Source organism: Bicyclus anynana, chromosome 2, assembly GCF_947172395.1.
Source record: "Bicyclus anynana chromosome 2, ilBicAnyn1.1, whole genome shotgun sequence".
NCBI lineage: Eukaryota > Metazoa > Arthropoda > Insecta > Lepidoptera > Nymphalidae > Bicyclus > Bicyclus anynana.
The window spans coordinates 6,217,958-6,245,794 of record NC_069084.1 but is presented as its reverse complement, the minus strand read 5'-3'; the positions used below and the strand labels follow the sequence as shown (position 1 = coordinate 6,245,794).

The 27,837-nt window shown below is 36.1% G+C and overlaps 2 protein-coding genes across 2 annotated transcripts in view; one reads left to right on the top strand and one right to left on the bottom strand.

Annotated features, from left to right (window-relative positions):
- LOC112045592 (cell adhesion molecule Dscam2) overlaps positions 1-27,837 on the top strand; it is a 99,328-nt gene that overhangs the window by 55,350 nt on the left and 16,141 nt on the right. Inside the window, exons 22-30 of the mRNA XM_024081844.2 lie at positions 6,191-6,375; positions 8,616-8,795; positions 10,408-10,602; positions 15,178-15,378; positions 16,286-16,446; positions 17,190-17,382; positions 21,869-21,986; positions 22,811-22,965; positions 23,743-23,856. Coding sequence (XP_023937612.2) covers positions 6,191-6,375; positions 8,616-8,795; positions 10,408-10,602; positions 15,178-15,378; positions 16,286-16,446; positions 17,190-17,382; positions 21,869-21,986; positions 22,811-22,965; positions 23,743-23,856 — 1,502 coding nt within the window. The remainder of the gene's footprint in view (positions 1-6,190; positions 6,376-8,615; positions 8,796-10,407; positions 10,603-15,177; positions 15,379-16,285; positions 16,447-17,189; positions 17,383-21,868; positions 21,987-22,810; positions 22,966-23,742; positions 23,857-27,837) is intronic.
- On the bottom strand, positions 204-4,890 carry LOC112057412 (uncharacterized). Its single transcript, XM_052886359.1, has 6 exons — positions 4,375-4,890; positions 4,048-4,252; positions 3,208-3,297; positions 3,030-3,116; positions 1,277-1,984; positions 204-445 (listed from the first exon to the last, which is right to left on the bottom strand). The coding sequence occupies exons 1-5, from the start codon at positions 4,482-4,484 to the stop codon at positions 1,646-1,648; spliced, it is 831 nt and encodes a 276-aa protein (XP_052742319.1). The 5' UTR covers positions 4,485-4,890; the 3' UTR covers positions 204-445; positions 1,277-1,645.

Below are 27,837 nucleotides of genomic sequence, written 5' to 3'. Positions count from 1 at the left end.
CATTTGGATGTATATGTTGGTCTGTGAGTGCAGGTGCAAAAACAAAATTCGGATTATTATTGTCATTTTTAAAAAACTCTTTAATGTGCTCCCATTTTGCTATTCCTGTAAAGTGTAAATAAAGAAATGAATTAGCCAGACTTGCAAATACTTCAATCTTTTCCAGTATAAAGTCAATTATTAATTCTAAAAAAATATCAGTACCTGATACTGCATTGGTTGCAAAATTATCTGGACACTTTATGTTGTGTTTAAGAAAATTATTTCTAAAACATTTTAATAGGTGCGGAGGATCCATTATGGTTACAATTTCATTTTCATTATATATGAAAAAAGGTCTATCGACCGTGGATCCTAACGCATTTAACGCCCTCATATTTACGCCATCCATGTCACAAACAGTTGCAACCACAACCAAGTTATGTGAGAAACACTCAGCCAATACCTAAAAAAAAATTAACTTTAAAACAAGTATACACAATTTATAAAAATCAGACAAAAAAATTGTTGTCTTAGTACACATTGAGCAATAGGCTAGTTGACACTTTTTTTAAAACAGTCTCAAATTGTCCATTATTGTTCTGCTAGATTAAATTTTTTTCTCAAGATGTGATTAAGTACCTGAAAATCTTTATTTGTAAATATTGTTTTGACAATACGAGCCAAAACACTGTTGGCCATGATGGTTTATGTTTCATGATGTCACTTTAACAAATCCTATACCAATCGGAGCATTTGACAAAAATATTAGTTAACAATAATAAGATTAGGATCAATATCAAGTAAAATTGTCACGTTACAAATTGTACTACAGCATTTTTACCATTAGGAAAATTTGGAAAAAAATGTGATGTGAATTAAGCTTTACAAGAAATTCTTAAATTTTATTATTCAGTATCAGTATATTTCGGACTTTTATTCCATGTACTACACAAAATTAATATAGTAATTGAAATTGATATGAGTCAACTACTCTATTATTATATTATATTACAGAAATATATAATCTACCTACTTATACATAGAGTATGGCTTAAGTATGTAGTGTACTGTGCACCAACAAACATAATTAGAAATAAAGGTAGAGAATGCATGTCATTTGATAATTTCATAAATAAATATGTCTAATTTTTCTAAGCTTATTAATCTATTTTCACTAACTTTGGAACAAATTAAGTATAATTATTATTATGTGTGTAATGACTAGCGATTTATACCCACACTTTTAATTTGTTTATTGGTAACAGTGAACATTGAGTATGGCTTAAGTTAATACCTCTTTAATAATGGCTTGAAGTCTATCTGCCGTCACTGAGTCTCCTGAGAAGAAGTGGGCTATGGGTTGCTTCCACCTTTTTCTCAGTCCCACTAACATGAAAACTAAGGCATGTGAAGCCATTTGCTGGTTTCTACCTTGAGAACCATGGTCTTGGTACCCCTCAATGGCATCCGTTTTTGGGTTATAAATCAAATTTTTTCGTATTGACATCTCATCAAATAATAAAACCCATAAGTTATCTTTTTTTTCTTCACCTTGTGAAATTTCTTTTAAACTTGCCATAACTTTTTTATTCACTCCACATGGTAAATATACTCTGTTTAAAAGGCATTTTAATGTACCTGGGTTTGGCAAGCACATCATTCTTCACAGCAATTTGTAACAGGCACTAGATTTTTTATAAATAGCTAATGCTAAAATTTTTTCATTTAAAGTCCAACGTCGGCCCTGTAGTTTCCTACGTGAATTTGTCATTTGACTCTGTAGAAGCACACCAAAAGCTGGATTTAAGTATTGATTAAATTTTTCAAAGTATTCAGTTTTTGTCAGAGCTTCTAAAAAGCATTTTCTATTTCCTTTAACATTTTTCTTTTTTTTCAAGGCCATTTTCAGCCTATATATTTTATTCAGATATTTTTTGCATTTTTTAAGTTGTTGCTTGCCAAGTTGGTTTTCTGGGTGTATAGATTTTGACACAGAAGGGCTCTGGAATAATAAAGTGCAATGTGCATTATTAGTAATCAATATAAATTATAGAGAAAGATGCTATTAATGATACAAATTAGCCCCTGACTGTAATATCACTTGAGGGTATTTGATAGCAGTCTAAGATGGGAGCACCTAACCTGGCAGTTAAAACTCCGTATAATACCAGATTGCTAAATTGATTGTATTCTGTCAGTAGGATAATAACTAGATAAAGCCTCTCACCAGACCAGCTGGGTTACTATGTATCTGAATGTTGTCGTTATCAACCCATGTTTGGCTCACTGCTGAGCTCGAGACTCCTCTCAGAATGAGAGGGGATAGGCCAATTCCAGTCCACCACACTGGTCCAATGTGGATTGGCAAACTTCATGCACGCACTGTCTCATGTCCTTGTTTGAGACACATTCGTTTTTTATTCTTTAAAAGTTAGCCCTTGACTACAATCTCACCTGATGGTAAGTGATGGTGCAGTCTAAGATAGAAGCGGGCTAACTTGTTAGAAGGAGGATGAAAATCCACACCCCTTAATTTTCAGTTTCTACATGACATTGTACCGGAATGCTAAATCGCTTGGTGGTACGTCTTTGTCGGTAAGGTGGATCTATTAAGAAAATCTCAATCGGCCCTGCCGGGGATCGAACCCAGGACCTCCATTTTGTAAATCCACCGTGCATATCACTGCGCCACAAAGGCCATGTAACATATATATTTAATTACTTAAATTTAATATTATATTTAATTACTTAAAATGCACACAACTGAAAGCAAGTTATAAAGGCTACTTTTTATCCCAAAACAATCTATGATTCACACAGTATTTGTGAAAAACTGCATTTCATGGACAAAGTCACAGGCGTCCACTTGTTATAAATGTTTTGAAATTCCTTAGCAGGAATCAAACCCAGGACATTCCATTTATAAGACCACAGCTCTGACTTTTTTGCCACATAGGTCATAATTATTATTTAAAACATTTAGTTCAGTGAAATTACTATCTTAAGTTAATATTTGAAAATAATATTTTGCATCTTACATTACATACCTTTAAAATTATAGTTTGCTGTGATGGATCTGGCAGAACCAATATAGGCTCATCCAGTACAGATAACTGTGAAGGCACAGAAGGATTCTGAAATAAGGCAATTTTTATTATAGCATAAAATCATACTATTTTTAAAATTACATGAAATATTTCAACATATTTATATATTATTACATACCACTTGACTTAAATATTTATGTGGTGTATCTGGTGGCTGAGACAAGATGGGCACATTTGGTATAGTGGGTTGTAGAGGCACTGACAATTCCTGAAATAAGGAAAAACATTCAAAATCAACAACGGGGACAAGCTATGATCGCTTTATTCTTTACTCTATTCCAATGTAATTAATAAATTATCAGCTGCTAATATACTTAAGTAAATTGCTGGGTGGTTAGGATAAGCCTGGGCAGGGGATAGGCATTCCCCTTTTCCTATTTTCTATTTACAATAACGTACTAGCAGAACACTGCTGTTTCACCTGTATAGATTCCATACCCATGGGAATACAATATGTACATGTTCATCATCATCAGCCTATTTTAAAATCCCACTACAACGCCCAGCTTTCCTCCTTATAGGAGAGTTGATATGGAGCTTAAGCCCACCATGCTGCTCTGATGCTAGTTGACAGGCATAAGGTGATAATGTTAAATCCATTAATGACTATCAGATGTTAATGATAATAACCAGTACTGATGGCTTAACATGGCTCTGAGGTACAAAATCTGCAGATGCCATAAGATACCTACTCATATATGCCATCACAGACTTGGTGTAGAATCATAGAAGAGTTTGCACCTACCATGCATGTTATTGTTTTATTTTAAACAGAACAGAACTGACTCTTCCAACAATTATTGCCATACTTCTACCAATTTATACAAAATCTTGAAAATTATATACCAAAACTTTGCTCTGTAGTAGCTTTTTAAATTTAATTCCAAAAAAGAGGCATACAGGTAATGGCTTTGTTTAATATAAAGATAGTATAAATTTCTAGTAATAAATTTCATACCTCTGAAACGAAATGTTGCTGGGATGTTTCGACTGGTGAACTTGACATATTTGGTACAGCATTACGGTTTAACTTTTTCATTGTATCATCTGTATATGCACTGCGATGAAAATGCTTACTACACAATAACTTGTGGCTTCCGTGCAAGCCTTTCAACTCTTTCTCAGTTACATTTGCAAAACAATATTCTGCCCAAATTCGAAGCCTGAAAAATCACAATATTTTAAAATAAACCAAAATTCATCACAGATTTGAGCTTTGCTCACGTATTTTGATTTTTTTAAAGGAAAAAAGGGAGACGAAAATGAGAGACATGATCATATTTACCTTGAACAACTAGATGCCTTTCCGGCTCTTGGAAAAGAATGGAAAGTAAGCGTTGGGTCCTTAAAAGCTGATGCACCGCACTTAACACACTTTCTATATTTGTCAGACATGTTAAAATATCTAACAAACTAGAAAAGAGTCACAAACTCAAAATAACAAAAGTCACTGTCTTCAATTTGCTATTAGTCTCAATCACACTGCTGCGAGTATCCTCAAGCTAACAGGGAGAGAAAAATAGAAACACTTTATCACTAAATCACATGAAAAACCACTAAAAATATGAAAACTTCGGGAAGAAAACTTTCTTATTTTTAAACCAGTGACCAGTAAAAAAAAAATACCACGTACAGTGATAAAGTATAAAGTACAAAAAAACTTTTTTAAAACTGGATTTACGGCTCTGGGTTCTAGCCCTTTGAAGCCTGTAGTCACAGTAAGAATGAGACAAAGAATCTCTTTGTCTCATTTTAAATGTTTCCATGAAAAGTCTGCAGTGACTCCATACAAAGTTGCCTCCCCCTGAGCAGACCGCACACGACCACTCCGGGCAAGCGCCGGTGACAGACTATCCCATCCCATTGCCCGTGCCCCCACTACCAATGTACATGAGTTAGTGCATGTTGTATTTGTAGGTATCTATTTAGTAGACACAAACACTACATCACACATTATAGTAGAAGGCAAATTAGTAATTACAGCACAGAATTCCCAAGTGAAACCTCAACACCTATATTATGTTTTTATAAATACCCCAAGTTTATTAAGATTTATCCCAAAAAAGGTCAACATCACATCATCTTGTTAACTGATCTGTGAAATCCTATAAATTCCGCACGTGTAACCTTGTCCGATTTTATTTTCATTTTCCTCGTTAGCTACGGTTCGCGGAAACGTGTGATTTGACGCTGAATACAAATGATTCGATACTCAGGCCGTTTTACCCTTTATCCTTGTATATGTGAAAGATGAATCCAGCATCTGAAAAAAACACGTCAAACAATTCGAGTGTTACATACCTACAGTATATTGTTGAACGCGTTTTGTATAAATCTTTGTTCGAGTTTCATTTTTAATTCGTTTCGTAGTTTCGTCTTTTAATATTTAATGTACAGAAAGTTTTGGTACGTCCCTCCTTATGTTATCTACCCAGTTAATATTTATATCTATTGGATGGATAACTTTGTTTTTATCTCACTTATTAGGAAAAGTTGTTTTTATAGCCGAGTGGCTATATCAGACGACCAAAAGGTTTTAAAGGTAAATCGTTAAAAGTAACGTTTTAATTTTAATAATGCTAGCTGACGCCACGTTTAGAAGTGAGGTTGGTCCTTAAAGTTTTTTTTTATATGTAAGTTATTTATTATTTAATTAAAATTTTTATTCTTTTCTATTTTACAAAATAGATAATCATTATAATTACGAACCTGGATTGGAGAATTATATAAAATTTATACAGTCCTACGGGTTAGTTCCTAAGTTAAAAAGCCTTGTGCCACTTTACATAATAAAGGACAAAAATGTTGCGTATTTGCCTAATCCCACTATCACACTTCACACTAATATTATAAAGGCGAAAGTTTGTGTGTAAGTGTGTACGTTTGTTCCTCTTTTACGCTGCGGCTATTGAAGCGATTTGACTGAAATTTGGAATGGAAATAGATTTTACTCTGGATTAACACATAGGCTACTTTTCATCCCAAAAAAATCCATGGTTCCCGAGGATTTGTGAACAACTGAATTCCACGCGGACGAAGTCGCGAGCGTCCGCTAGTTAAAAATAAAAGAAAGTTAGTGATCTGTAATTTTCTCACAACAGTAACGACGGACCTCAAATTCATCGGGTGGACGTGGAAATGGATACGGAACCATATGAACAGACTCAGAGCTTGGAGCTGAAGGGGCTGTATGAAGGGCGGCAGTACGACGTCTGGGTGACAGCAAGCACAGCCGTGGGAGAGGGACCCGAAAGTCGACGGGTTACTAACACACCTTCACAACGAGGTGAGTAACACTGTTTTAGTCTGTGTACAAGATCGTAGTTATACAAAGATGTTTCTATATTATAGTTACCAGAAAAAATAAATAGGTTGCCTGATTATAACTAATTTAAAAAAAGGGAGGATGTTTTAAATTACATAAATTGTGGCTACTTTTTTGTTTGTTCTCCAATTAATCGTAGACTGCAAGGCCGATTAAGAAGATTTATTTTTATTAGAAAACGGGTAAATCAAGAGTGGACCCATGGTCATGATAATGATAATGGGATCTAGGATAAATCGTTAGGTTTAGCTTTAATTTAAGTGAAAACATTTATGAAAATGTCAAATTGTCAATGTCCATGGGCATATTCGTTAGAAACTTGAGATATATTTGTAATATATCATACTAATATAGCTAACTTCATAACAGGCTATCGTTTGGTGTCCTTAGTTGTCCTGCCTAAAGACGTCATCTACAGTAGATAATAGAAAGAACATATTGTAAGTAACACGTCCTTAACAATGTCGCCTTATGTCAATCAACCTAAGGCATAGGTATTAGGCCTCATCAGAATATAATTACAAGGGCGACTATAGCATTCAGACTGGAACACGGCTTCTTGGTAACAAAAAAAATCATGGCATTGCCGGTAGGGTGGTAACTAGCCACGGCCGAAGCCTTCCAAAGCCAGCCAAAATTACTTTGTTTTACAACTACACAATTTATCGAAGCATTTTACTTTAATAATTGCATATTTAAAAAAAATTCAATACATTACATGTACTCCTATTTGTACTGAAAATATAATGTCAAATTAAATGTAATTCAGTAAAAATGTTGTTTTTGTATCCAGTTTGTTTCAACAGATATTATTAAATTCCAACGCGCCGTGCGATGATTTAAAACTTTCTATACCCGTGGAGGGACACTTAGCGTTTCCGCTACTGTACTTTTTTCTAGTATAATATGCTTAAAAGCAACGGTAGAATTAAAAATACATTTTAGAAATGTAAACTTTCACAACTTCTTGCATATTGAAAGCGGTTCGTGATTAATATTCCTTGGAGAGGTTTTTATCAAAGTTTTTATGCAGAAACGCAATCCATTTTGCAATAAAAATGTAATACGTACTCTAGGGAACACTATAATTGATAGCTAGTACCTAGCTATGTAAGAAGAGATGTAAGTTTTATAATTTAAAGCATTCTTAGATCATGAGTTATTCAGTGCGATATACAGTATTTATACTAACTCTTATTTAATACTTCGTTGATTTTATTTCGTTTAACCTAGACTTAAAGAATAGAATTAAGTTTGAGTCTAGAGGTAGGCTCTGAACTATTTAGCTGTTCTGCTTCTAAGCAGTATCTAATTGACTTGGAACCGCCTTCAAACCTGGTATCGGTTTGATGAAATGTGTGTGTTTTATGAAGTCGGTAAATTTAGAAACAAAATGGATTTAGTTTTCTTTTTATAATTTAGTTAAAAAAAAATGTCATACATTATATCCAGATAAATAATTAAAAGTTATTCATATGGTTACTCTATCGTTGCTTCAGCCAAGCTTCTAAAATAAGATAACAACGCACGGAGATCCACCAAAAGCAATATATAGACTGCTAAGAAAAATCCTTAAAGAAACGCTGAAGAACTTTACGAAGCAAAGTCCTTACTCGTGGTTTAATGACAGATAAATTGGCTCAACACAACTTGTTCTACTACTCTCGAAAACTTATTTTGAGAGAGCCGCCACCCACCTCAACCAACAAGTGATTGAGGCTTGCAGCTACATCCCCGATACCAACGCTGATTGTAGATCAAGACGCCTAAAAAACGTCCTCTACGATCCTGACTATGACATAACGAACGAAAATGCTTCCCAGGCAACACAAACACAAGCTACACAGCGTCTTCGACGGCAAATACGAGGTCCCCGATATCTGACATCACCCAGACTTGGGCTTTTTAACACACGATCTCGGGGGCTCCAGGACTGATACACTCAGACCAAAACACCCTTCCCGAACGGCCCTCTAAGCCGAGGTCCGAGTCTCAGAGGAGACGCCCTTAGAGAGTAGTTCCGCACATCTACTCTGCTTCTGCCTTCGGGCCCCATTAGGCGATGCTCCTGCGCTCGTCCAAACCCCCCGGTGACGCCGCTGAGGTCCCATAAGGAGTCTACGGCACTTACACAATCAGAAAAAAAAGAAATCAAACGGAGACGTCATCACTTTAGTTTTAGAATGTATTTATTGTTTTAGTGGTGGCAGGAGTATGGTCACTTGGTGGCGACGTTCGTGTGGCAGTGCGCCGAGCCTTGCTACTGGCCTGCCGCAGTGTGGGGGCGCCCCCGCCTCGCACCGTGTGGTACCACAATCACAATATTATCACCCACCATCCACGGTTCACCAGGAATAAAGACGACAGTTTGCTTATCAAAAGTTAGTATGATTACATTATTTTGTTAATAAGCTATTTAAACTGATTCTGATTCTGAAGAAAAGTTGGTGAAATAATAAGACAATATTATACAAAGTTAAAATATCTAAATAAAAAAAAAAGTTGCAACAATCATTAAGATTATTTTAATGTCACGTTAACAATATCACAATTCACAAACATCGACTTCCGATGGATTCAAGACTAATTTCAGTATTGTACAGTGGCATGTTTACTTTATTTTAAGAAAATAAAATATAAATAAACTATTTAAAAAAACTATTATTATAAAAGTAATATTGACGAAAAATTTCTGAGCAAGTGAATAAATAAAATGTACAAGTTAAAAAAATAATAGCAGATTATTTAAGGCTTTGTATAGGCTTCTTGTTTTCATAAGATTAGAAATGTATTGAGTCATTTGCAGACGCAAATGCAACTTACGTAACGGATTAACCGATTAGTTCTAAAGCCAATCGAGTCATCCAATCATGACATTAGTGTCCTCAATCCAACGTATTTCCTGATACAGTATCTGTGTGTTGCATTGCTGATTCTAAGTATCATGGATCGGATCATTAAAATAATTGCTATTGGAAATTTCAGCATCGGTTCTTGGAATAGACATCACAGTGAAATTCACGCTCATAAATATACTCAATAAACATTATTTCAGATAATATTATATAGCATTAATTAAGCTTTTTACTGCTTTATTAAATTATAATACTTGTTTGTTTTTTAATGTAGGTACTTTAAATGAATACATACTGGCTCTAGAATGTGTTAGTTTGTAAGAAGTTGTAAATAAGATGTAATTTCGGTAAGTTCATATAAATGACAATAATTTTTTAAATGAATTTTACAATACGATAATTGATAGGTACTAGATATGTGCGTTTTATAATTTAAATCATTCTTAGGTATTAAAATAATGAAATATCTTAGATAATAATAAGATAAACAATTGAAAAAAATCTAAAACCCGACTGCAATTGAAAAAATAGGCTATCAAAATTAGATTTAAAAAAAAAGAAAAAAATAATAATAATACCCTGAATATACCTAAACGAGATCAACAAAAGATAACAAAATTAGATTAATAAATAAATAATAGATACCATTATTATTCCTCACTGATTTTCCATCTTGAATCACATTATTAGGTACGAATACATACATTATAGTGCTTTTAAATAGCATGGGTACGGTGACAGTCAGACAGTATGACTCAGTTCATAATACGTAATCCCGGTTTTTTTTCGCGGCTTTCAAGAGTGATTCAAGCTGTCACCCGCACCATCTATACTAATATTATAAAGCTGAAGAGTTTGTTTGTTTGTTTGTTTATTTGATTGAACACGCTAATCTCAGGAACTACTGGTCAGATTTGAAAAATTCTTTCACTGTTAGATAGCTCATTTATCGAGGAAGGCTATAGACTATATATTATCCTCGCATTACCACGGGAGCGGGAACCACGCGGGTGAAACCGCGCGGCGTCAGCTAGTCCTACATGAAACTGTAGTCTCAAAATCTTATACTTGAACATATGTGTTCTGTGTAGATGTGTAGAATAAATTGTTTTTATTTCAAATCATTACATTTTTCTAGGTATTGACCAATCTCTCAGCGGGAATTATACGTGCTTAGCAAAGAATTTGTACGGATCAGACTCTGTTGTGTATTCAGTAAAAGTTTTACCCTTACCGGACCCTCCGTCACTACGAGCGACCCCATACAAGGACTCTATTGTAGTTGAATGGGACGAGATACGGACTGCGAACGATTCACTCGGATATGGCATTGGTGAGTACCTATTGACCTGCTTACTTGATTACCCCGTTACCCCGTAACTATGCTTAGCAGTGGCGAATGATAGAATTGACGAAGGTAAGCCGTCCCAAAGAAAAGGATATTCATACCGCTTGATACAAACTCCGGTTTCTCATACATCCATACATATTCATTAGGTACCTTATTGAAAATGTGTTTTTGGATTGTTAAAAGGTAACCCGGCGGTAATTGGCCTGTATGGACTCTTCGCCGCTGATGCTTAGGTGTTTTTTTTTGCAGTGTAAATTAGGTACACATAAGTGTTACAGCTTGGCAAGTTCGTTGATGACACTCCCATGATATGCGGGCGACGGGGGGAAATACTGCGCGGGTGTGAAATCGTGCGTGCGGGGAAGTGAGGTGCATCAGTCTTGGGTTTTTTATTCATCGCTACACGACCCCGGCACGCGCGGACCATCGGGAATGTAAAGAACGAGTTTGCCAAGCTATAGTAGTCATATTTTCTTAGACCATATTTTGACGGAACATGATGTCTTTCCCAAATAATAACTTATGTAAATAGGTATGGTAAGGGCCTTGATATGACCTCTGAATTCAATTCGGAGGGCGTAGGTTCGAACCTGGTTAGGGACATACACCTCTAACTTTTCAGTTACGTGCACTTTAAGAAATTAAATATCACGTGTCTCACGGTGAAGGGAAAAATATCGTGAGGAAATCTGCATACCTGAGAATTTTCTGTGTGTATGCGAATCCGCATTGGACCAGCGTGGTGAGCTATTATTACCCTAACCCTTCTCATTCTGTGTGAAGACTTTTCAATAGTGAGCCGAATATGGGTAGTTAATGATAATACAATAAGTTCTTTAAATAAATTAACTAATTAATTTTTGTCTGTCTTTCTGTTCGTCCGGACCAGATGTTTCCAAACTTTTTTTTCTCATAGACCACGTTCATCAAGTTTACTTTTTGATATACCTACCTATCTACTTCATTCATACATATACCTACACATATACACTTACTTAATTATACATTATACCTACACTTTCAATTATTTAATTTAGAAAACTCGTCAATCGGTATGAAATCACTATAAAACCCGATAAACCTTCGTAGACCCCTATAGTAAACCCCAATTTTTTGGGGACGCTGACGTAGACCCCTGAGGAGTCTCCCGTGGGCCCCTGGGCGACCTGGACCACTTTGGGACTGGAAGGACTGGATCGATTTTAATAGGACTTTCACTGGAATATAGAGGAGTTTATGGAGCAACATATAGGCTTATTTTCATCCCGAAAAAATACATGGTTATCGCGGAATTTGTGGAAAACAGAAAGTAGATATAATATCACTCTTTGTTTATTCACTTAATATAGTTATAGAAAGCCGATAGACGACAAGTATCATTCAATCGGGAAACATCATCGCAACGTATTTTCCGTATTACACTCGCCGGTTCTATCGAATACGCTGTGATAGAGCGATACCCATCAATCATTCATTGACCTACAGAGGATAGGGAACCGGGATGATATCGTTCTATTATTACCGATCGATTCTAAGCTCCTATAATATTTCATATGCTATGATTGTTAGTCATCAACCCATATTCGGCTCACTGCTGAGCTCGAGTCTCCTCTCAGAATGAGAAGGGTAAGGCCAATAGTCCACCACGCTGGCCCAATGCGTATTGGCAGACTTCACACACGCAGAGAATTAAGATAATTCTCTGGTATGCAGGTTTCCTCACGATGTTTTCCTTCACCGATTGAGACTCGTGATATTTAATTTCTTAAAATGCACACAACTGAAAAGTTGGAGGTGCATGCCCCGGACCGGATTCCAACCCACACCCTCCAGAATCGGAGGCAGAGGTCATATCCGCTGGGCTATTACGGATGCAGTATGCATGAATGTATTTATTTTTATTCAGTCACAAGTAAGCCATCTCATCTGATGTAAGTGATGATGATTATCTATTCATCTGACGGTGACTACGCAAAATCGTACCGTAACGTTAAATCGCTTGGCGGTTCGTCTTTGCTTGATGGTAACTAGCCACGGCTAACAGGTTCATTATTATTTGGTCTGGCGGTAGATGTCGTCGGGTATGGCTAGTTTCTACCATTCCAAGCGTTTCAGCGGTTATTATGATGCCATCAATTATAGAAACCAATTTAAAGCACATAGTAGTTTGGCTGGTGGGAGGCTTGGATTGTGGCTGTGACCCTACCGACAAAGACGTACCGCCAAGCGATTTAGCGTTCCGGTACGATGTCGTGTAGAAACCGACAGGGGTGTGGTTGTTAGGAGAAGGACATTTTTATCCTTCTCCTAACAAGTTAGCCCGCTTCCATCTTAGATTGCATTATCACTTACCATCAGGTGAAATTGTAGTCAATTAAAAAAAGGGGCATACTATCTTATGGTATACTAGCAGGTGCCCGCGACTTCGTCCGCGTGAAAATCTATGTACATTTTCGACGCCGTCGCCCCTTCTATTTATATTTTCGTATGTTTTATATATAAAAATTATAAAATCACAGCCCCGGCCGAAGGCCGGTGTACAATAATGTGCGCGTTTTTTGTGCTTGGGTAAAATGCAAAGTCGTAGCCATCGTCGGAGGCCCTATCCAGCCCCCGGCCTACGGCCGGCGTGCAATTAATTGTGTCTGCGTTAAGTGCCCAGCCGTAGCCACGGTCGAAGACCCTATCACAAACTCCCGGACGAAAGAGGGTGCACAACAAAGTACGTACTTTTACGAGTACGAGTAGGTATGGTAACTACGTGTATGTCATTCTTTACAAATACAAAGTCGTTTATATGCGTTTTTTTCTTTTAAATCTAATTTTTTTTCTGCGCTTATAATTTTATTCTGCGATTAAATCTAAATAAATCTAAACCAAATTGATACAAAAATAAGTGATATACGTGTACCTCCTTTTTTTGAAGTCAGTTGAAAAAGAAAAGTTTAATTCACTTCGACGGCGTAGACTTAAAATGTCATCACAAACGGCATAAATTAGCCTGTTTCATCACATTCTAAATTCAAATTTATTTTCCGCCCTAGCGAATAAAGTAGACTTTAACTCGCTAATTTCTCCGCACAAAGACAACATTTCCGATCTAGTGATATGAAAATTTTCTTACGCCTTATGTGTACCAATACATAGGGTAAGAACAATGCATATCCCGTTTAGACAAGCCGAGACTTTTCAAGTAGTTTACTCAGACAATGTTCGACCCTTAGCGGGACCCTGAGGGCCTCTTCACGTCCCTTCATGCGAGGACTCTATTGTGGTTGAGGGCTAGGAAATAAAGAATGATAATAAATCGAAGGAATATGGTATCATTAAGCGAACTAGGAATATGTGGAAAGCAATTTAACTTTATATTGATTTTATTGAAAGCTAACCGTGCTTTTATAAAGTTGAATGGAGTGCTATTTTTCTTTTTACGAAGGTATACATTTATTTTGTACATACTTACTTGAGTTATGTTATTTGTATAGGTACCTACTTGTTAGTAGGTACCTATACAAATAACTCCGCGTCCGCGACTTTTCCCGCGTAGAAATTGATCTAAACTTTTACGTTTTATATTTAAAAATAATCAATGAACAATTTCCGTAAATATAATTTTCCATTTACCGCTACAAACATACAATCATGCATACATTCATTAATATCGATTCTGCAATTTAGGCGTTAAAAGTCATTATCATCATCATTATCAAGCCATATTCGGCTCACTGCTGAGCTCGAGTCTCCTCTCAGAACGAGAGGGGTTAGGCCAATAGTCCACCACTCTTGCCCAATGCTGATTGGCAGACTTGACACACGAAGAGAATTAAGAAAATTCTCTGGTGTGCAGGTTTCCCCTCACGATGTTTTCCTTCACCATTTGAGACACGTGATATTTAATTTCTTAAAATGCACACAACTGAAAAGTTGGAGGTGCATGCCCCGGAACAGATTCGAACCCACACTCTAAGGAATCGAAGGCAGAGGTCATATCCACTGGGCTATCACGCATCTTGTGAAAAGTACAGATAGACAAACAGACATTTTGCCGTCGATAAAAATTATCGTCTTTACAAGAATAATAATAATACCTGTTCAGCAGTTCTACTTTCATAAGAAATGCAAATTATTAAAAAACATTTTGTATTTTTTTATTTGCTTACTAAGTCATTTACTTTTGTTTTTTATTTCATACTGACCTTACCTTGAATGAGTATGAGTCCCTTACCTTGAATATCTTGAGGGTTTTAATTGTAATTTAATATTTCTTGCAAAATATACTGTGAACAAAACGTTTATTTATACCTACACTGCAGGGCCGATAGTTTCTAACAACCCGATTCCTATCTTGTTACTTTTTAATAATCCACGGGTTTTACGGACGTAAATAATTTAACGTACTCTGCCAAAAACACATTCAAATTAAACATACATGAAATTAAACATACTTGTAGAAAATTTCAGTCTTCGCTACTGCTACACTCTGTCGTATATGTCGTAAAAACAGAAAATTAAACATATTGCTTAAACCAAAATGTTTATGATATTGAACTTCCTCAGTTTATAACCTAACTTGGAGAGAGGAAGACGGGCCCTGGCAGGAAGCATGGCCGATGGCGCGAGAAACCAGGCTGCCAGGAATGCAGCAGCACGCACTGTCTGGACTCAAATGTGGCACCAAGTACTCCATACGAGTGACAGCGACCGACAGCATAGGTACCTCTGTACCAGCTCACATCGACGTCACGACCTTAGGAGGAGGTAATTAAAAAATATACAGTGTCAAACAAATTATTTGAAGATCAAGTCCAAATTATTAAAATTGTTTGATTGAATGGACTGCCTACCCTGAATTGAAGAAGGCTTTCATTTTCCATTTCCTATAATTTGTACGTAAGTCAAAAAGATTTTGTATGCCACTGCTAGCAATTATTGATATTTTTCTTTTTATTTTACAAAGAAATTTTCAGTGGTAGTCCGGAGTTGGGAAATCGTTGGTGTGAACCTCCTGTCCCTCCAAAAGCGATTCCGAAAGATGATTAACATTTGATTATGAACGTTGCAGAGTCAAACAATCACTGAAAATCATATCCAGTCCTTGCAATACTTTAAGAGCGAAGTTTCGTTCATTTAGCAAACTGGACCACTAAGTGGTTCACTAAAACGTGATGATGGTGAAGGTGATAATGATAATGAAGTTACATATACAGGCTGCTCGGGAGTGTTTGCCATAACTCTAGGGTTATATTCTTTAAGGAAAATTAATTAAAAATGTCTAAGGAACATGTGTTCTAGAATTAATATGTTCGGAGTAAAAAATATTTTTTGTAAATAGATCTTAAAGTGTGTCCTTATATTATGACCTAGCCAAATTTATTCTTGATAAATGAAGTAACTTACTAGGAAGTGTAAGTGTGTAGTTGCAGTATCTCGTCGATATCGACAGATTACGTATTTTGAAATGCAAGGTTAGACAAAGGCGTGTGTAACATCGATAGTCGGAGTTATTTGAATTACTTAATTATTTGTATAAAAAAAATAAAAAGATTTTTTTTAGTAAAAAAAAAATGTTATGCAGTTCGGCTCCTATAAGTGGACTTGTCAACACCTTGTAGTTATGGGAAATACGCAACACCCTGTATAGTTAACTATTACATTTACACCTTAGCACCAGTGTCTCCACCAACAACCGACTGGTTATGGAGCAACGCGTCGCACATCTACATACAGCTGAGCGGGTGGGACGATGGAGGTTGTGACGTCACCAAATGGGACGTCGAATACCGCCTGCTTGGCAGCAGTTTCTGGCACCGCGCGGAAAATTTGGCGGTAAGCGGCTAGATAAGCTATTTATTGGACGGATATCGTATTTTATTGTGCTGGCATTGCTTGCTGTGCTGGAAATTTATTAATTTCGCTTTTCCTTTGCAACTTCAACATTTTGTTAATATGTTATGTAACATTTGATTATACGAGTATATTCTTATGATTTGACTTTAAATATATAACCATTTATTTGGTTATGTTTTATAATATTTATCTACATACTACTACTAAAGATATATCCTTTGGTACAAATTGATAATGACTTTTTCATTTGATATCCATATCATGTATAGGGTTTGCTGTCAGGAATACGAAAATTAATGCATTTTTTTATTCTTTACAAGTTAGCCCTTGACTACAATCTTACCTGATAGTGAGTGATGATGCAATCTAAGATGGAAGCGGGCTAACTTGTTAGAAGGAGGATGAAAATCCACACCCCTTTCGGTCTACCTTACCCACACCCTACCTACACGACGTTGTACCGGAACGTCTTTGTCAGTAGGATGGTAACTAACCACGGCCAAAGCCTCCCACCAGCCAGACCTGGACCAATCGGTCCAGCCGGAGATCGAACCCAGGATCTCCGTCTTGTAAGCCCACTGTGCATACCACTGCGTCACGAAGGCGGTCAGATGGAGATACAGAGGCACGCATTAAAGTATTTATAGAAAACGTATTTCGGGTCGATATTTATAATTTGACTTCTAGCATAGGCCTAGTATTTATGCAATAAGTCTCTATAGGCTATGGACCTCACACTGGGCTGGGGCTACATAGACAGCCACTACCAAGCGCCGCCGCTGCGTTCCATCCCCGCATCATACGCAGTGGGCTCCCTGGCGCCCGGCAGCTGGTACCAACTGCGCGTGACCGCTAGCAATGACGCTGGCGTCGCTTCTACTATCTATACTTACGCTACTAAGACGTTGGATGGAGGTAAGATATATAGGGTGCTCGGGAGTATCCTACTTCCTATCCTACTAATATTATATACGCGAAAGTTTGTATGGATGTTTTGATGTTTGTTACTCTATAACGCCGCTACTACTGAAGCGATTTAGCTGAAATTTGGAATGGAAATAGATTTTACTCTGGATTAACACATAGGCTTTTTATCCCGAAAAAATCCATGGTTTCCTGAGATTTGCGAAAATTGATGATTTTGATGATATGAATGTTTATTACTCTTTCACTCCACAACTAGTGAACTACCTCTCAAAATCCTAAACTATGTAAACCAATACGAACTAAGTAATGTGATGTACCGGAAATTTGGAGCCTGTGGTTAGAAATGATTAACGAATTTCGCTGGTGATGCACGTACTCGTCATCATCATCATCATCTCGCTTCCCTTATCCCACTTATATGGGGTCGGCAAAATATGTTAATCTTCTCCATTCTCCTCTATTACTTGTCAATTCATCGAACGTATATTTGTATAGGTTTTAAATACATAACTTTAATCATAACGCCTGTTAATTATTATTTACATAAGGTTTGTCCTCAGAGAAGTCTATCAATCTAAATATTTTACAATAACAAGCCCAGAAATGCCATTGAAAATTCAGGGTTGAAGATCATTAATATTCATTAAGATACAGTTTGAAATCTCATCAAAAGTTTCGTCATTACAGACCGGATTGGAGGCTGTCAAATACCGAGACATATTTAAGACCCTTCATGTTACTGATTACAATTATACCGATATCAACTTGTACTTTGATGAGCTGAAACTGGTTACCTGTGATAGACACAATAAATTGGACGATGACATCCAATCTAATATCAAATTATAATAATAATAGACACGTGGAAAGGGTGGTGTTTCCATGGGAAACTGTATCCAAAGAGTCAAATACGTTAATTTTGTTCGTTTGTTTAACCAATTATGTTTATTCCGGTAATTACCTTCAACAAAAGCGTAATTAGAGTCTTCGATCCACAGAACAGAAAACGCTAAAGCTTTTTACTTCTTATATCCGTGATCTGATCAAATTACCGAAGAAAACAGGATCAATGTTGTAATTAGTTATTCATACTAATATTAAAAATACGAAAGTAAGTATGTCTCTCTGTCTGTTACCTTTTCTCGGCTAAACGGCTAAACCGATCAAAAATAATTTTGCTATAATGGTAAATCGGACCTTGGAGCAAAACATAGAGTACTTCTTGACCATAAATTAAAAAGAAGGGTGCGAAAGGGTTAGAAATGCCATGGATTCACCGAGCGGGTGCCGGGTCCTTCGCATGATAGAGAGAAAAACCCGAACCCGAACTTGTGACTACAGGATGTAGGGTTAAGGAATTCCTTGACGATCGATCAATACTCCCCGTTTTCTGCTCGTGTTGGTCTCCCTGCCTAGACAAAAATAGTAAATATATCATGAAAAAAATACGAAATATAATGTAATTCGAGAACTTTTAAAATTCAACCCAGTGGTGAAATAGGGGTTAAACATTTACATTGATTTCCACGCGGGCGAAGTCGCGGGCGTCCGCTTGTAACTATAGTTACGAGGAATACTGAAGCTAGTAGTGTGATCTGTGGATGATACTGTCACTCATCGGGAAATTATAGCGAGCTCTAATTTATAAATTTGTTTATTTTGAGGAGTCTGAGTTTACAATCACTTTTAAAATGTCGATTTAGATTATCTATGTCGCCGTGGAAGCTTGGCTCACTGAAGGATCTATAACCTCAAACCTAATAATTATCATGTTTACTCTTTAGTTATTTCGAATCGACTTATTATCTAGTAATCTAATCATTTTGCAATCAAAATACTGTTCCGTTTTGATTTAATCAATAATTAGTCTCTCAAGTAATGATGACAGTTGACAGCAGTAGAAAAGAAAGTCTTTAGGTTCTGTGTTGAGATTTTGCTGTCGTAATGGTCAGCAAAATCTACGTTAATTAATTTAATAAATTTAGAATCAAGTTTTCATGTAATTAGGTTTTGATTATTTACTCTTGAAGTAATTAAGATTGTAAAACGTTACCACCATAACGAACGTGGCGGCGATCGACCAATAGGAAATGATCACGTAACTCTCATCCAATGGCATCGCGTCCCAAATGGCGCGTACGCGTGTACCGTCACTGTGTATTCACTCTAGTGAGGCATCCTGCCCAAAGATTACAATGTATTATTGGAAATTGATCCTGCCTCCGTCTGTCTCCCTAGTCTGCTGATTTAGTAATTCAGTTCTAATCGCGCTTTTAAGATGGAATAATCGTCTTCTATTTGTTAAGTATAGTGAAATAGTGAAGTGTTAAGTAGTGTTATTAAGAAAAGGAAAGTGATTAGTGACTTGGGCTATTAATTGGTTCAATTCTTTGTTGAGCAGCTTGAGGCGTCATGCTGCTTGTCGCGTTAGTGATTTTGTTTGATAATGTTTCGTGATGAAGTAATTATTGATCTTAAATTGTTTACTGTGGGCATGGAGAGCATGTCGGGCAGGGTTGGTGAGTGTTTACTAGTATTAAAAGGCGCCTTTAAACCACAACCTTGGTCACAAGTCCAGGGACTTGCTCGATGTACTTCCTCTATCACAACTACCAGGGTACAATAGTAAAATTAAGAGTAGTTTATTGTGTAAGCGATTAGTGAGGTTAAGCATAGCATACCTATTGTAATTGGCGAAGCCGATGACCAAGGTTAGGTCAGCGGTTCTGTTCATATTTTTATTAATGGCTCTACGATTTTTACGACATCTATATTTGGAATTGGAAATGAGATCTGCAAAAGAGCTAGAGTGACCAACATAGCCCAACGAATCGCAAAACAGAAGTGTCAATGATTGCGGAAGAGCTGATGGAAGACGGTCTCGGTCGAAGACTGTGATGTTTGGAAGTCTTTTTACGTAGTCGGGTTATAGTTTTCAAACTTTACTCAATACTTTTCCATTTCCCGATCGACCCAACACTACCCTGCAATATGTTTGAGTACCTACCTACATCCTCGTATTTTGATATGAAACGACTGGACCGCGCAAACTTTACGATCGCATTTTAAAGATACATTTTATTATAATAGTAAATTACCCTTTCTGGTTAATTATTGTGATTTACTTCAAAATACTACGAGTACAAACTACAATCCAAATCAATTTAGCTACATAAAGCTCAAAGCTGCGTCAGATTCAAACTAGCTCTTTCCGCCAGCTGAGAACTTAATAAGAGCTTATAAGAGCTTAGCAAGGCAATCGAATAACTACCAAGGGCGTATATTAAAGCAATTAACTACTTCGAAATGAGCTGAATCGTATTTTAAGGTTTCGATATTCACGATTTTCTTCATACAAACGTAATTCCTTTGGTTATTTTATGTTCTTTAACGTAATCGACCAGTCAAAGTAATAAACGTACATTTATTGATGGAAAAAGAATCTTAATTAACTCAATAGTGGAGTTGATAAAGATTTGTAAATCTATACTAATATTATAAACAGGTAAAGTTTGGGTCGTTGTAGGGGGTAATCTCTGGATCTACAAAACCGATTTTGAAAATTCTTTTACCTCTAGAAGGTCACATTATTTCTGAGTGTCATCTCTACTATATAAAAATAAGTCGGGTTTTCCTTCCTGACGCTATAACTCCAGAACGCACGAACCGATTTCCACGGTTTTGCATTCGTTAGAAAGGTCTCGGGCTCCGTGAGGTTTATAGCAAAGAAAATTCAGGAAAAAATTCAACGTAGGGTAGGGGTAGGGTAGGCGTAGGGTAGGGGTAGGGTAGAGGTAGTTGAAAGTTTACATCGAGTTTCACGCGGACGAAGTCGCGGGCGTCCGCTAGTAGGCTATATTTTATCCATGTATTCTCTAGGGAACGAGAAGTATGTGGGTGAAACTGCGGTTAGTGTAATACAGGGTGTCCCGTAAACAGTACAACATAATCTACAGCTGACATCAAGCCCTACTAAAACAACGCAGTATATTATGTTAGACGAAATTTTACGGTAGGCCTTAATGTCAGCTATCAACCTGTGGAGTATGTCATAATATTTACAGAACACCCTGTATATGAGGAGTGGATAATGAGTTGACTAGAGATAGAAGTATCAAAGAAGATGACATACTCGTATTGTGCTGACCCGACGTGGTTAAAGAGTTAAAAACCCAGTACTTAAAGCCAATAATTTAATCAGATATTCTATTTTTGGAAGACCAATTTTTATACCTGTACCAAATTAAACAGAAAGCACAGTTTATAATTCTATTACCTCAATAAATCCAATAAACAAATGCACAATCGTTTTAAAGTTTCTATAAAACCGAACAAGTCCCGACGACACGACGTATAAATTTAATAAATCCAAGAGTACTTCATTAATTAAGGACACGGCTTAAGGTGCATAGCTTTTACTGTAGAACTTAACTGGTATAATTAAAAGTTTTAAATCTATATTTTTTTTTTGTAGAGGAAATCGGTCCACCGTCGGAGTTTTTCGACCTGAACATGTTGGTGATAATCTGTAGCAGTGTGCTTCTGGTCATCTGTCTGCTCGCCTTCATCTGTATACTGTTCAGAAGACATAGGTAAGTGCTGAAAATAAAACTACGATTGTAAATACATAATGCTACTTCTACTTAAATTAGTATTTAAGTAGAATATGAGCTAATTATCCTACTTCCTACTTCCTATCCTACTACCTACTCCTACTAATATTATAAACGCGAAAGTTTGTGTGGATGTTTGGATGTTTGTTTTGGAATGGAAATAGATTATACTCTGGATTAACACATAGGCTTTTTATTTTTTTTCCGAAATTTGCGAAAACTGATGATTTAGATGATATGAATGTTTGTTACTCTTTCACGCCTCAATTACTAAACCGAATTAGCTGAAATTTGGTATTAAGATATATTATAGCCTGGATTAACACATAGACTACATTTTATGCCAGAAAAATCCATGGTTCCCGAGGGATTTGTGGAAAACTAAATTCCACGCCTACTAAGTCGCGGGCGTCCGCTAGTTATTAATAAATCCGTGTGAAAACGAATGATAATCATAATAACAACCAATAAAATAAACTATTTTTTCCTTGAATATAACTTTTTTTTTAAGATTATTTGTCATCTTTTAAATATGACCAAAATTCCCATTCCTCTCCAACTAGTGGGGAAAGACTGTATCACCGCCCCGTTGGTCTATTCTCGTACCCACCCCTAGGGTACGACAATAGACCAACGGGGCGGCGATCGAATCACTACCCCTCGGTGATGAGCGAAAGAGCTCAACGATAAGAGTGTTCGGAACCACTCTCATCGTTGAGCTATTGAGGCAATAAAATAATGGACAATATAAGATCCGCGTCTCTAGTGAGTACCTAATAAAACGTTCACTTCCTTTGGTTCAGGCAAAATTACTCGTCCCAATACCGTCACTCAATCGCGGAGGAAGTAAAATCTCGCAACGAGAGCGTCGCCTCACACTCCGAACATAAGGAGCGATACGCGCACACTCCACGCATCTACACATCCCCCGTCCACCCGAGGAAGAGCGGGAAGAATGGCAAGTGGATTCCATATTGTTGGTTATAAGTGACACTTACACTTTTACAAGCTTTCGAGCTTCTTTTGGAGTTCATTTTGTTTTATTATTTGCGCCGGTAACACATTTATATGCTTGAGATTTTATCATTCCTACACTTCCATGTTTAGACTATCCATTTATCTATACTTACTTCTGTAATAAAGAGGAAAACTCCGTTTATTTGATTGTATAAACTCGCTAACTCGCTAACGTTCATATCAAATGACGTGATAGCCCAGTGGATATGACCTCTGCCTACGATTTCGGATTTCCGGGGCATCTCCAACTTTTCAGTTGTGTGCATTTTAAGAAATTAAATATCACGTGTCTCAAACGGTGAAGGAAAAACATCGTGAGGAAACCTGCATAACAGTGAATTTTCTTAATTTTCTGCGTGTGTGAAGTCTGCCAATCCGCATTGGGCCAGCGTGGTGGACTATTGGCCTAACCCCTCTCATTCTGAGAAGAGACTCGAGCTCAGCAGTGAGCCGAATATGGGTTGATAATGATGATGATGAAAAAATAACATTGAAATATGTAGGTTGACAACCTCTCAAGCAAAGCACGCATGCTGCTTTAACCGAGAGGTACTTAGAGAGAGAGGTTTTCTTTCAAGCTAGGATATAAGGTTTTAATTTTCATGAGGTCCCCATGGCCGTTTACCAGCTCCGATGACCGAGTACTGTAGATCGCTTTTCAGTATGTCATTGCTTGGATTAAATTATGTATAGTTTTTACAAAGGTGATTTTTTCTAGAAATGTTTGAGATAAGCCCATACGCCGAATTCGCGCTGGGATTCAGAACATTTGATCATGTGGAAAACCAGGACCTGCCGAGTAGACTACCAAGCAGACCAAGATTTGATACTGGTGAGTATCTTTACGATAATAATATTAATGATATTATTAATTTATTGTTACACTAATTTAAAAGTAACACAATTGTTTAATTAAATCTCTACATCAAATTAATAAAACCAAAACTTTTTTTGTCTATTTGAAATTATGTACTGAAATACATTTTTGTTTTAGAGCACTAATTTCACAATAAGAAAAGCTCTATGATATATTACAAATAACGTCATTCATGTTTTGGTTTTCTTGTAAAATATCCATGTCATTTGCTATGTTTACTAATTAAACAACCTAAGTTAAGGTAATTATTCTTCATCACTGACTATAAGCTTAGTCAATGAATATAATCTTAGTATCACTGACTAAAATCTTAGCCTCTAACTAAAAGCTTAGTCACTGCCTAAGATCTTTAGCACTAGTATATACTAAAAGCTCTCGCTCAGTCCTAATAATGTTAGACCCGTAAACCAACATTGTCCAAACCTCAATGGAAACTACGTCAAAGCGTCCATGGGCTCCTTTCAGTCAAATAACATAATGATTGAACACACTGTATGCTCAGGGTTGGTCCAGGAATAAAGTTTGCGGTCAGGCTTCAGATTTCAATGGAAACATGATCCCCTTTGTCCTGGTAGTTACAGTCGTATCGATCACGAGATTTCGCCTTTGACTACACCAACGAGAATGATTTGTGTACGAATATCTATAGATATAGAATGATTCAAAATCAATAGCCATGCACGGATAAGGGAGTAGACTCCTCTATTATTGTACCGACTCGTCAGAACCAAAGTATTAGCTTAGTTGGAGGGAAGACGGAAAATGGGACGTGTTTAAAACATGGCTAAGTAATACTTAGTAACACTTAGTGTCAGCCTGGTATTTTCTTTACAAAAACGTTAACGTTTTTTTATAAAATCTGTAAGATTATTATCAACCTATGATCAGTGCCTGATTAAGGTAACTTGCACTAATCTTCCACTATCTTTAATTGAACTATAAAGAATTAATAAAATAAACAGTAGGATTTTGAAATTGCTTGCACTTTCGTGTCCTGGTTTTTTTCTCGGTAGCCTCTGGTGCCCCCTAAAACGGTACCTATGCTCGCTCCTACCGTAGAATTATGAGTTCATTGTGGCTTAGGGTGCAATAAGAGAGAAGTATACTATGTTTGATTCTACACCTTAAATTCGTGAATGTATTCCGTAGGTATTTTTTTATTTTCGTCTGTAGGTATAAAACTAGAAATCATTTCCCAGTAGATCGCCATGTTGCTTGGTAGTAACCATTCAGGTACGAGTAGGTACAATACCCCATACAGTGTGATTAATTTTGACTGTACTACGTGGTTTTTTTGGTTTTCTTTAGTATAAAACATTTCCCAGAAGACTGACACTTTGATTGTAACCATTATAGAACCTCATGATTTCCCAATAAATGAGGTCACTTTGCTTGTACCTAACCTGTAATGATATAAATAATTCACAGTTGAAATTCATTGAATGAAAAAATCATTGAATACTGTACTGAATTATTTTATTATCTCGCAATCGTAGTGAAGAGCAGAGTATACCACGCGGGGCTAAACCCATTATAAACTCGGTTTCTATGTAGCGGTCTTCGCTTTACGGCTCGTGCCCTAAAAATACCTTCTATATAATGGGTCTTTTTAGCCCTTTGTATAACAATCTACTATATGTGATTAGTTTAGACTGAAGTATCTATCTCCTTTATGTATGAAGTATGTCGGTCGTTTGAACGTACGTGTTTAACAAATTAATTAAATACCAAGTAACTTCACTCGTACATCTAGAATTTCACATCGCTGTCGTAACCAAATGCATGCAGCAATCAATTCCGCCCGTTTGCGGCTTGGCTTAATATATCAAAGGAAATGTAATGGCTCTTATCAATGGGTTACGTTGAACTTAATATTAAGCTATTATTATATGTATGTTTTGAATATTTAGAGTACAAGTTTGTTTATTATAATAATCATACCAAAAATCCAACGAAAGACCGCCACTTCATCCACCTGAAAATAAAAAAAATTCCCAAATCCCGAGGGAATTGTGGATTTTTTCGGGATAAAAATTAGCGTCAATGATGCTCAATCACCTCCTTAATTTTAGTATGAAAAACTCCCATAACAATTGGTTCAGCTGTGCCAGAGGTTAAATTTTTACATTACACTATTGGAAAATAGAGGATGTTATTGGGCAACGTATACTTTTATCTCGGAAAAATTCATGGAACTGAATATTACATGGAGTCGCAATCTTCCTTTAGTACTAAGTAAAAATTTAAAAAATACAATATGTCTGTAAATAAAATTTTGTAAAATTTAACTGTGTAATAATATTCAAATGAACAATAACTGAAATAGCTTACTGCGCTCTGTATATTGTGAAAGCTTACATAATATTATTAAATTGAAAGAGGAATGCAAATTTCTGATTTACGAGTAATGTATATTGGATACATTTTGATTGCGATGAACGAGGTCGCTTACCGAGAGATAAAGGTATGGTATAATAGTTCAAAAATCAAAACTTTTTAAAACGACTTCTAAACTCAGCTGAAGCTTTTATAATTTGTTTGCGTTCATAAATAGTTTTTGCTATCGTATGAATTTATTAGAATGAGACTGTAATAGATAAAATTAATAAATATGAATATGAATATAATAGGTAATCCTAATTAATTTAATTAATAAAAGCAGCCGAGAGCAAATTGTACTCGCGTACCAGGGGTTCCGCATAATTTTAAAAATAATTTTCTAAGTTGTGAATTTTTTTTATGAAAAAAAAGGACAAGCATTGTGTGATAAACTAAACCAACTAGCCATTGACAAACAATACACTTTTGAGATTTTCGTGATATATGTACATAGTACATAACAAATTAATTGGAAATTATCTTTGAAGTATTAATCCGGAGGTATTAATCTTTTAGTGATCTCGTAAAAGTAGATCGAGGTTGAAGTATTTGCTATTCGATGATAATGGTACTTCAACACAACACAAGATAATATAAAAATCAAAACGCGTTTTTAAAATCTATGAAAAAAACTTAAATTTTACTGAAAACAGCTCATCCAGACATTTTATATAAATTAAAGTATAATAAAAACAAAGAGAATTTAAATACCAACATACCTAGGTATTTTGTACACTTTATTGAAAATAGTATTTAAGGACTGATACATTAAGTTCACATTTTAACTGCACCCCTGAAAATAAATTTCATGCTTTTGCTTCCAATAATTGAATTTGCAAGTCATTTATTAATTCCATCGTTTAATTTTGATATTCATGCAACAAAAAGGAACTACTCATGTGAAATGTATAAAAATATTTATGTACTGTACTAATTCATCATAAAGATCGAGTGGTATAAGACCAATATTTTTTGAACAACGATCGATTTTTGTCGCTGAAAAAATTTCTTAACGATAATACCCAACTGTTTCGACACCGTCTGCTTATCTCAGTTCATTTCCATAAAGATTACGTAAACTGCTCTCATTTATTGATAAAATCTTTATGTACCCCGCCTTTTATAAAGCTGTCAACAAAAGCAATCCCAAAGTTTCGTTTATCCTATCGATTGGCCACAAGATAAGCGTTTTCTTTTAACCAAGTTTATTTATGATTATTTTCTTATCAATATCGAAAATTACCTAATACTAGCGTAGCGGGACGCTTCTTAGAATTTTTAAAATATAGCCTTTGTTGCTTGGTGATAATGCTTTCCATTGGTGGAACTGTTTTTAAAATTGGTTCAGTAGTAAATTCACTTAAATTCTCAGCCCGAAGTTGAACTTAGAAGTGTTACACCCCCGTTTCTAGGACATCACATCAAGCCGTCGATCCCGGTCAAGCTGCTAGTCGCGTATGATTTTGTGCAATAATGTTTTGTGTTATAATTATTAATGTTTTATGTTGTAATTATTGTTTAAGCAGACTCAGAAGTGGTTTACAAACAATAACAAAT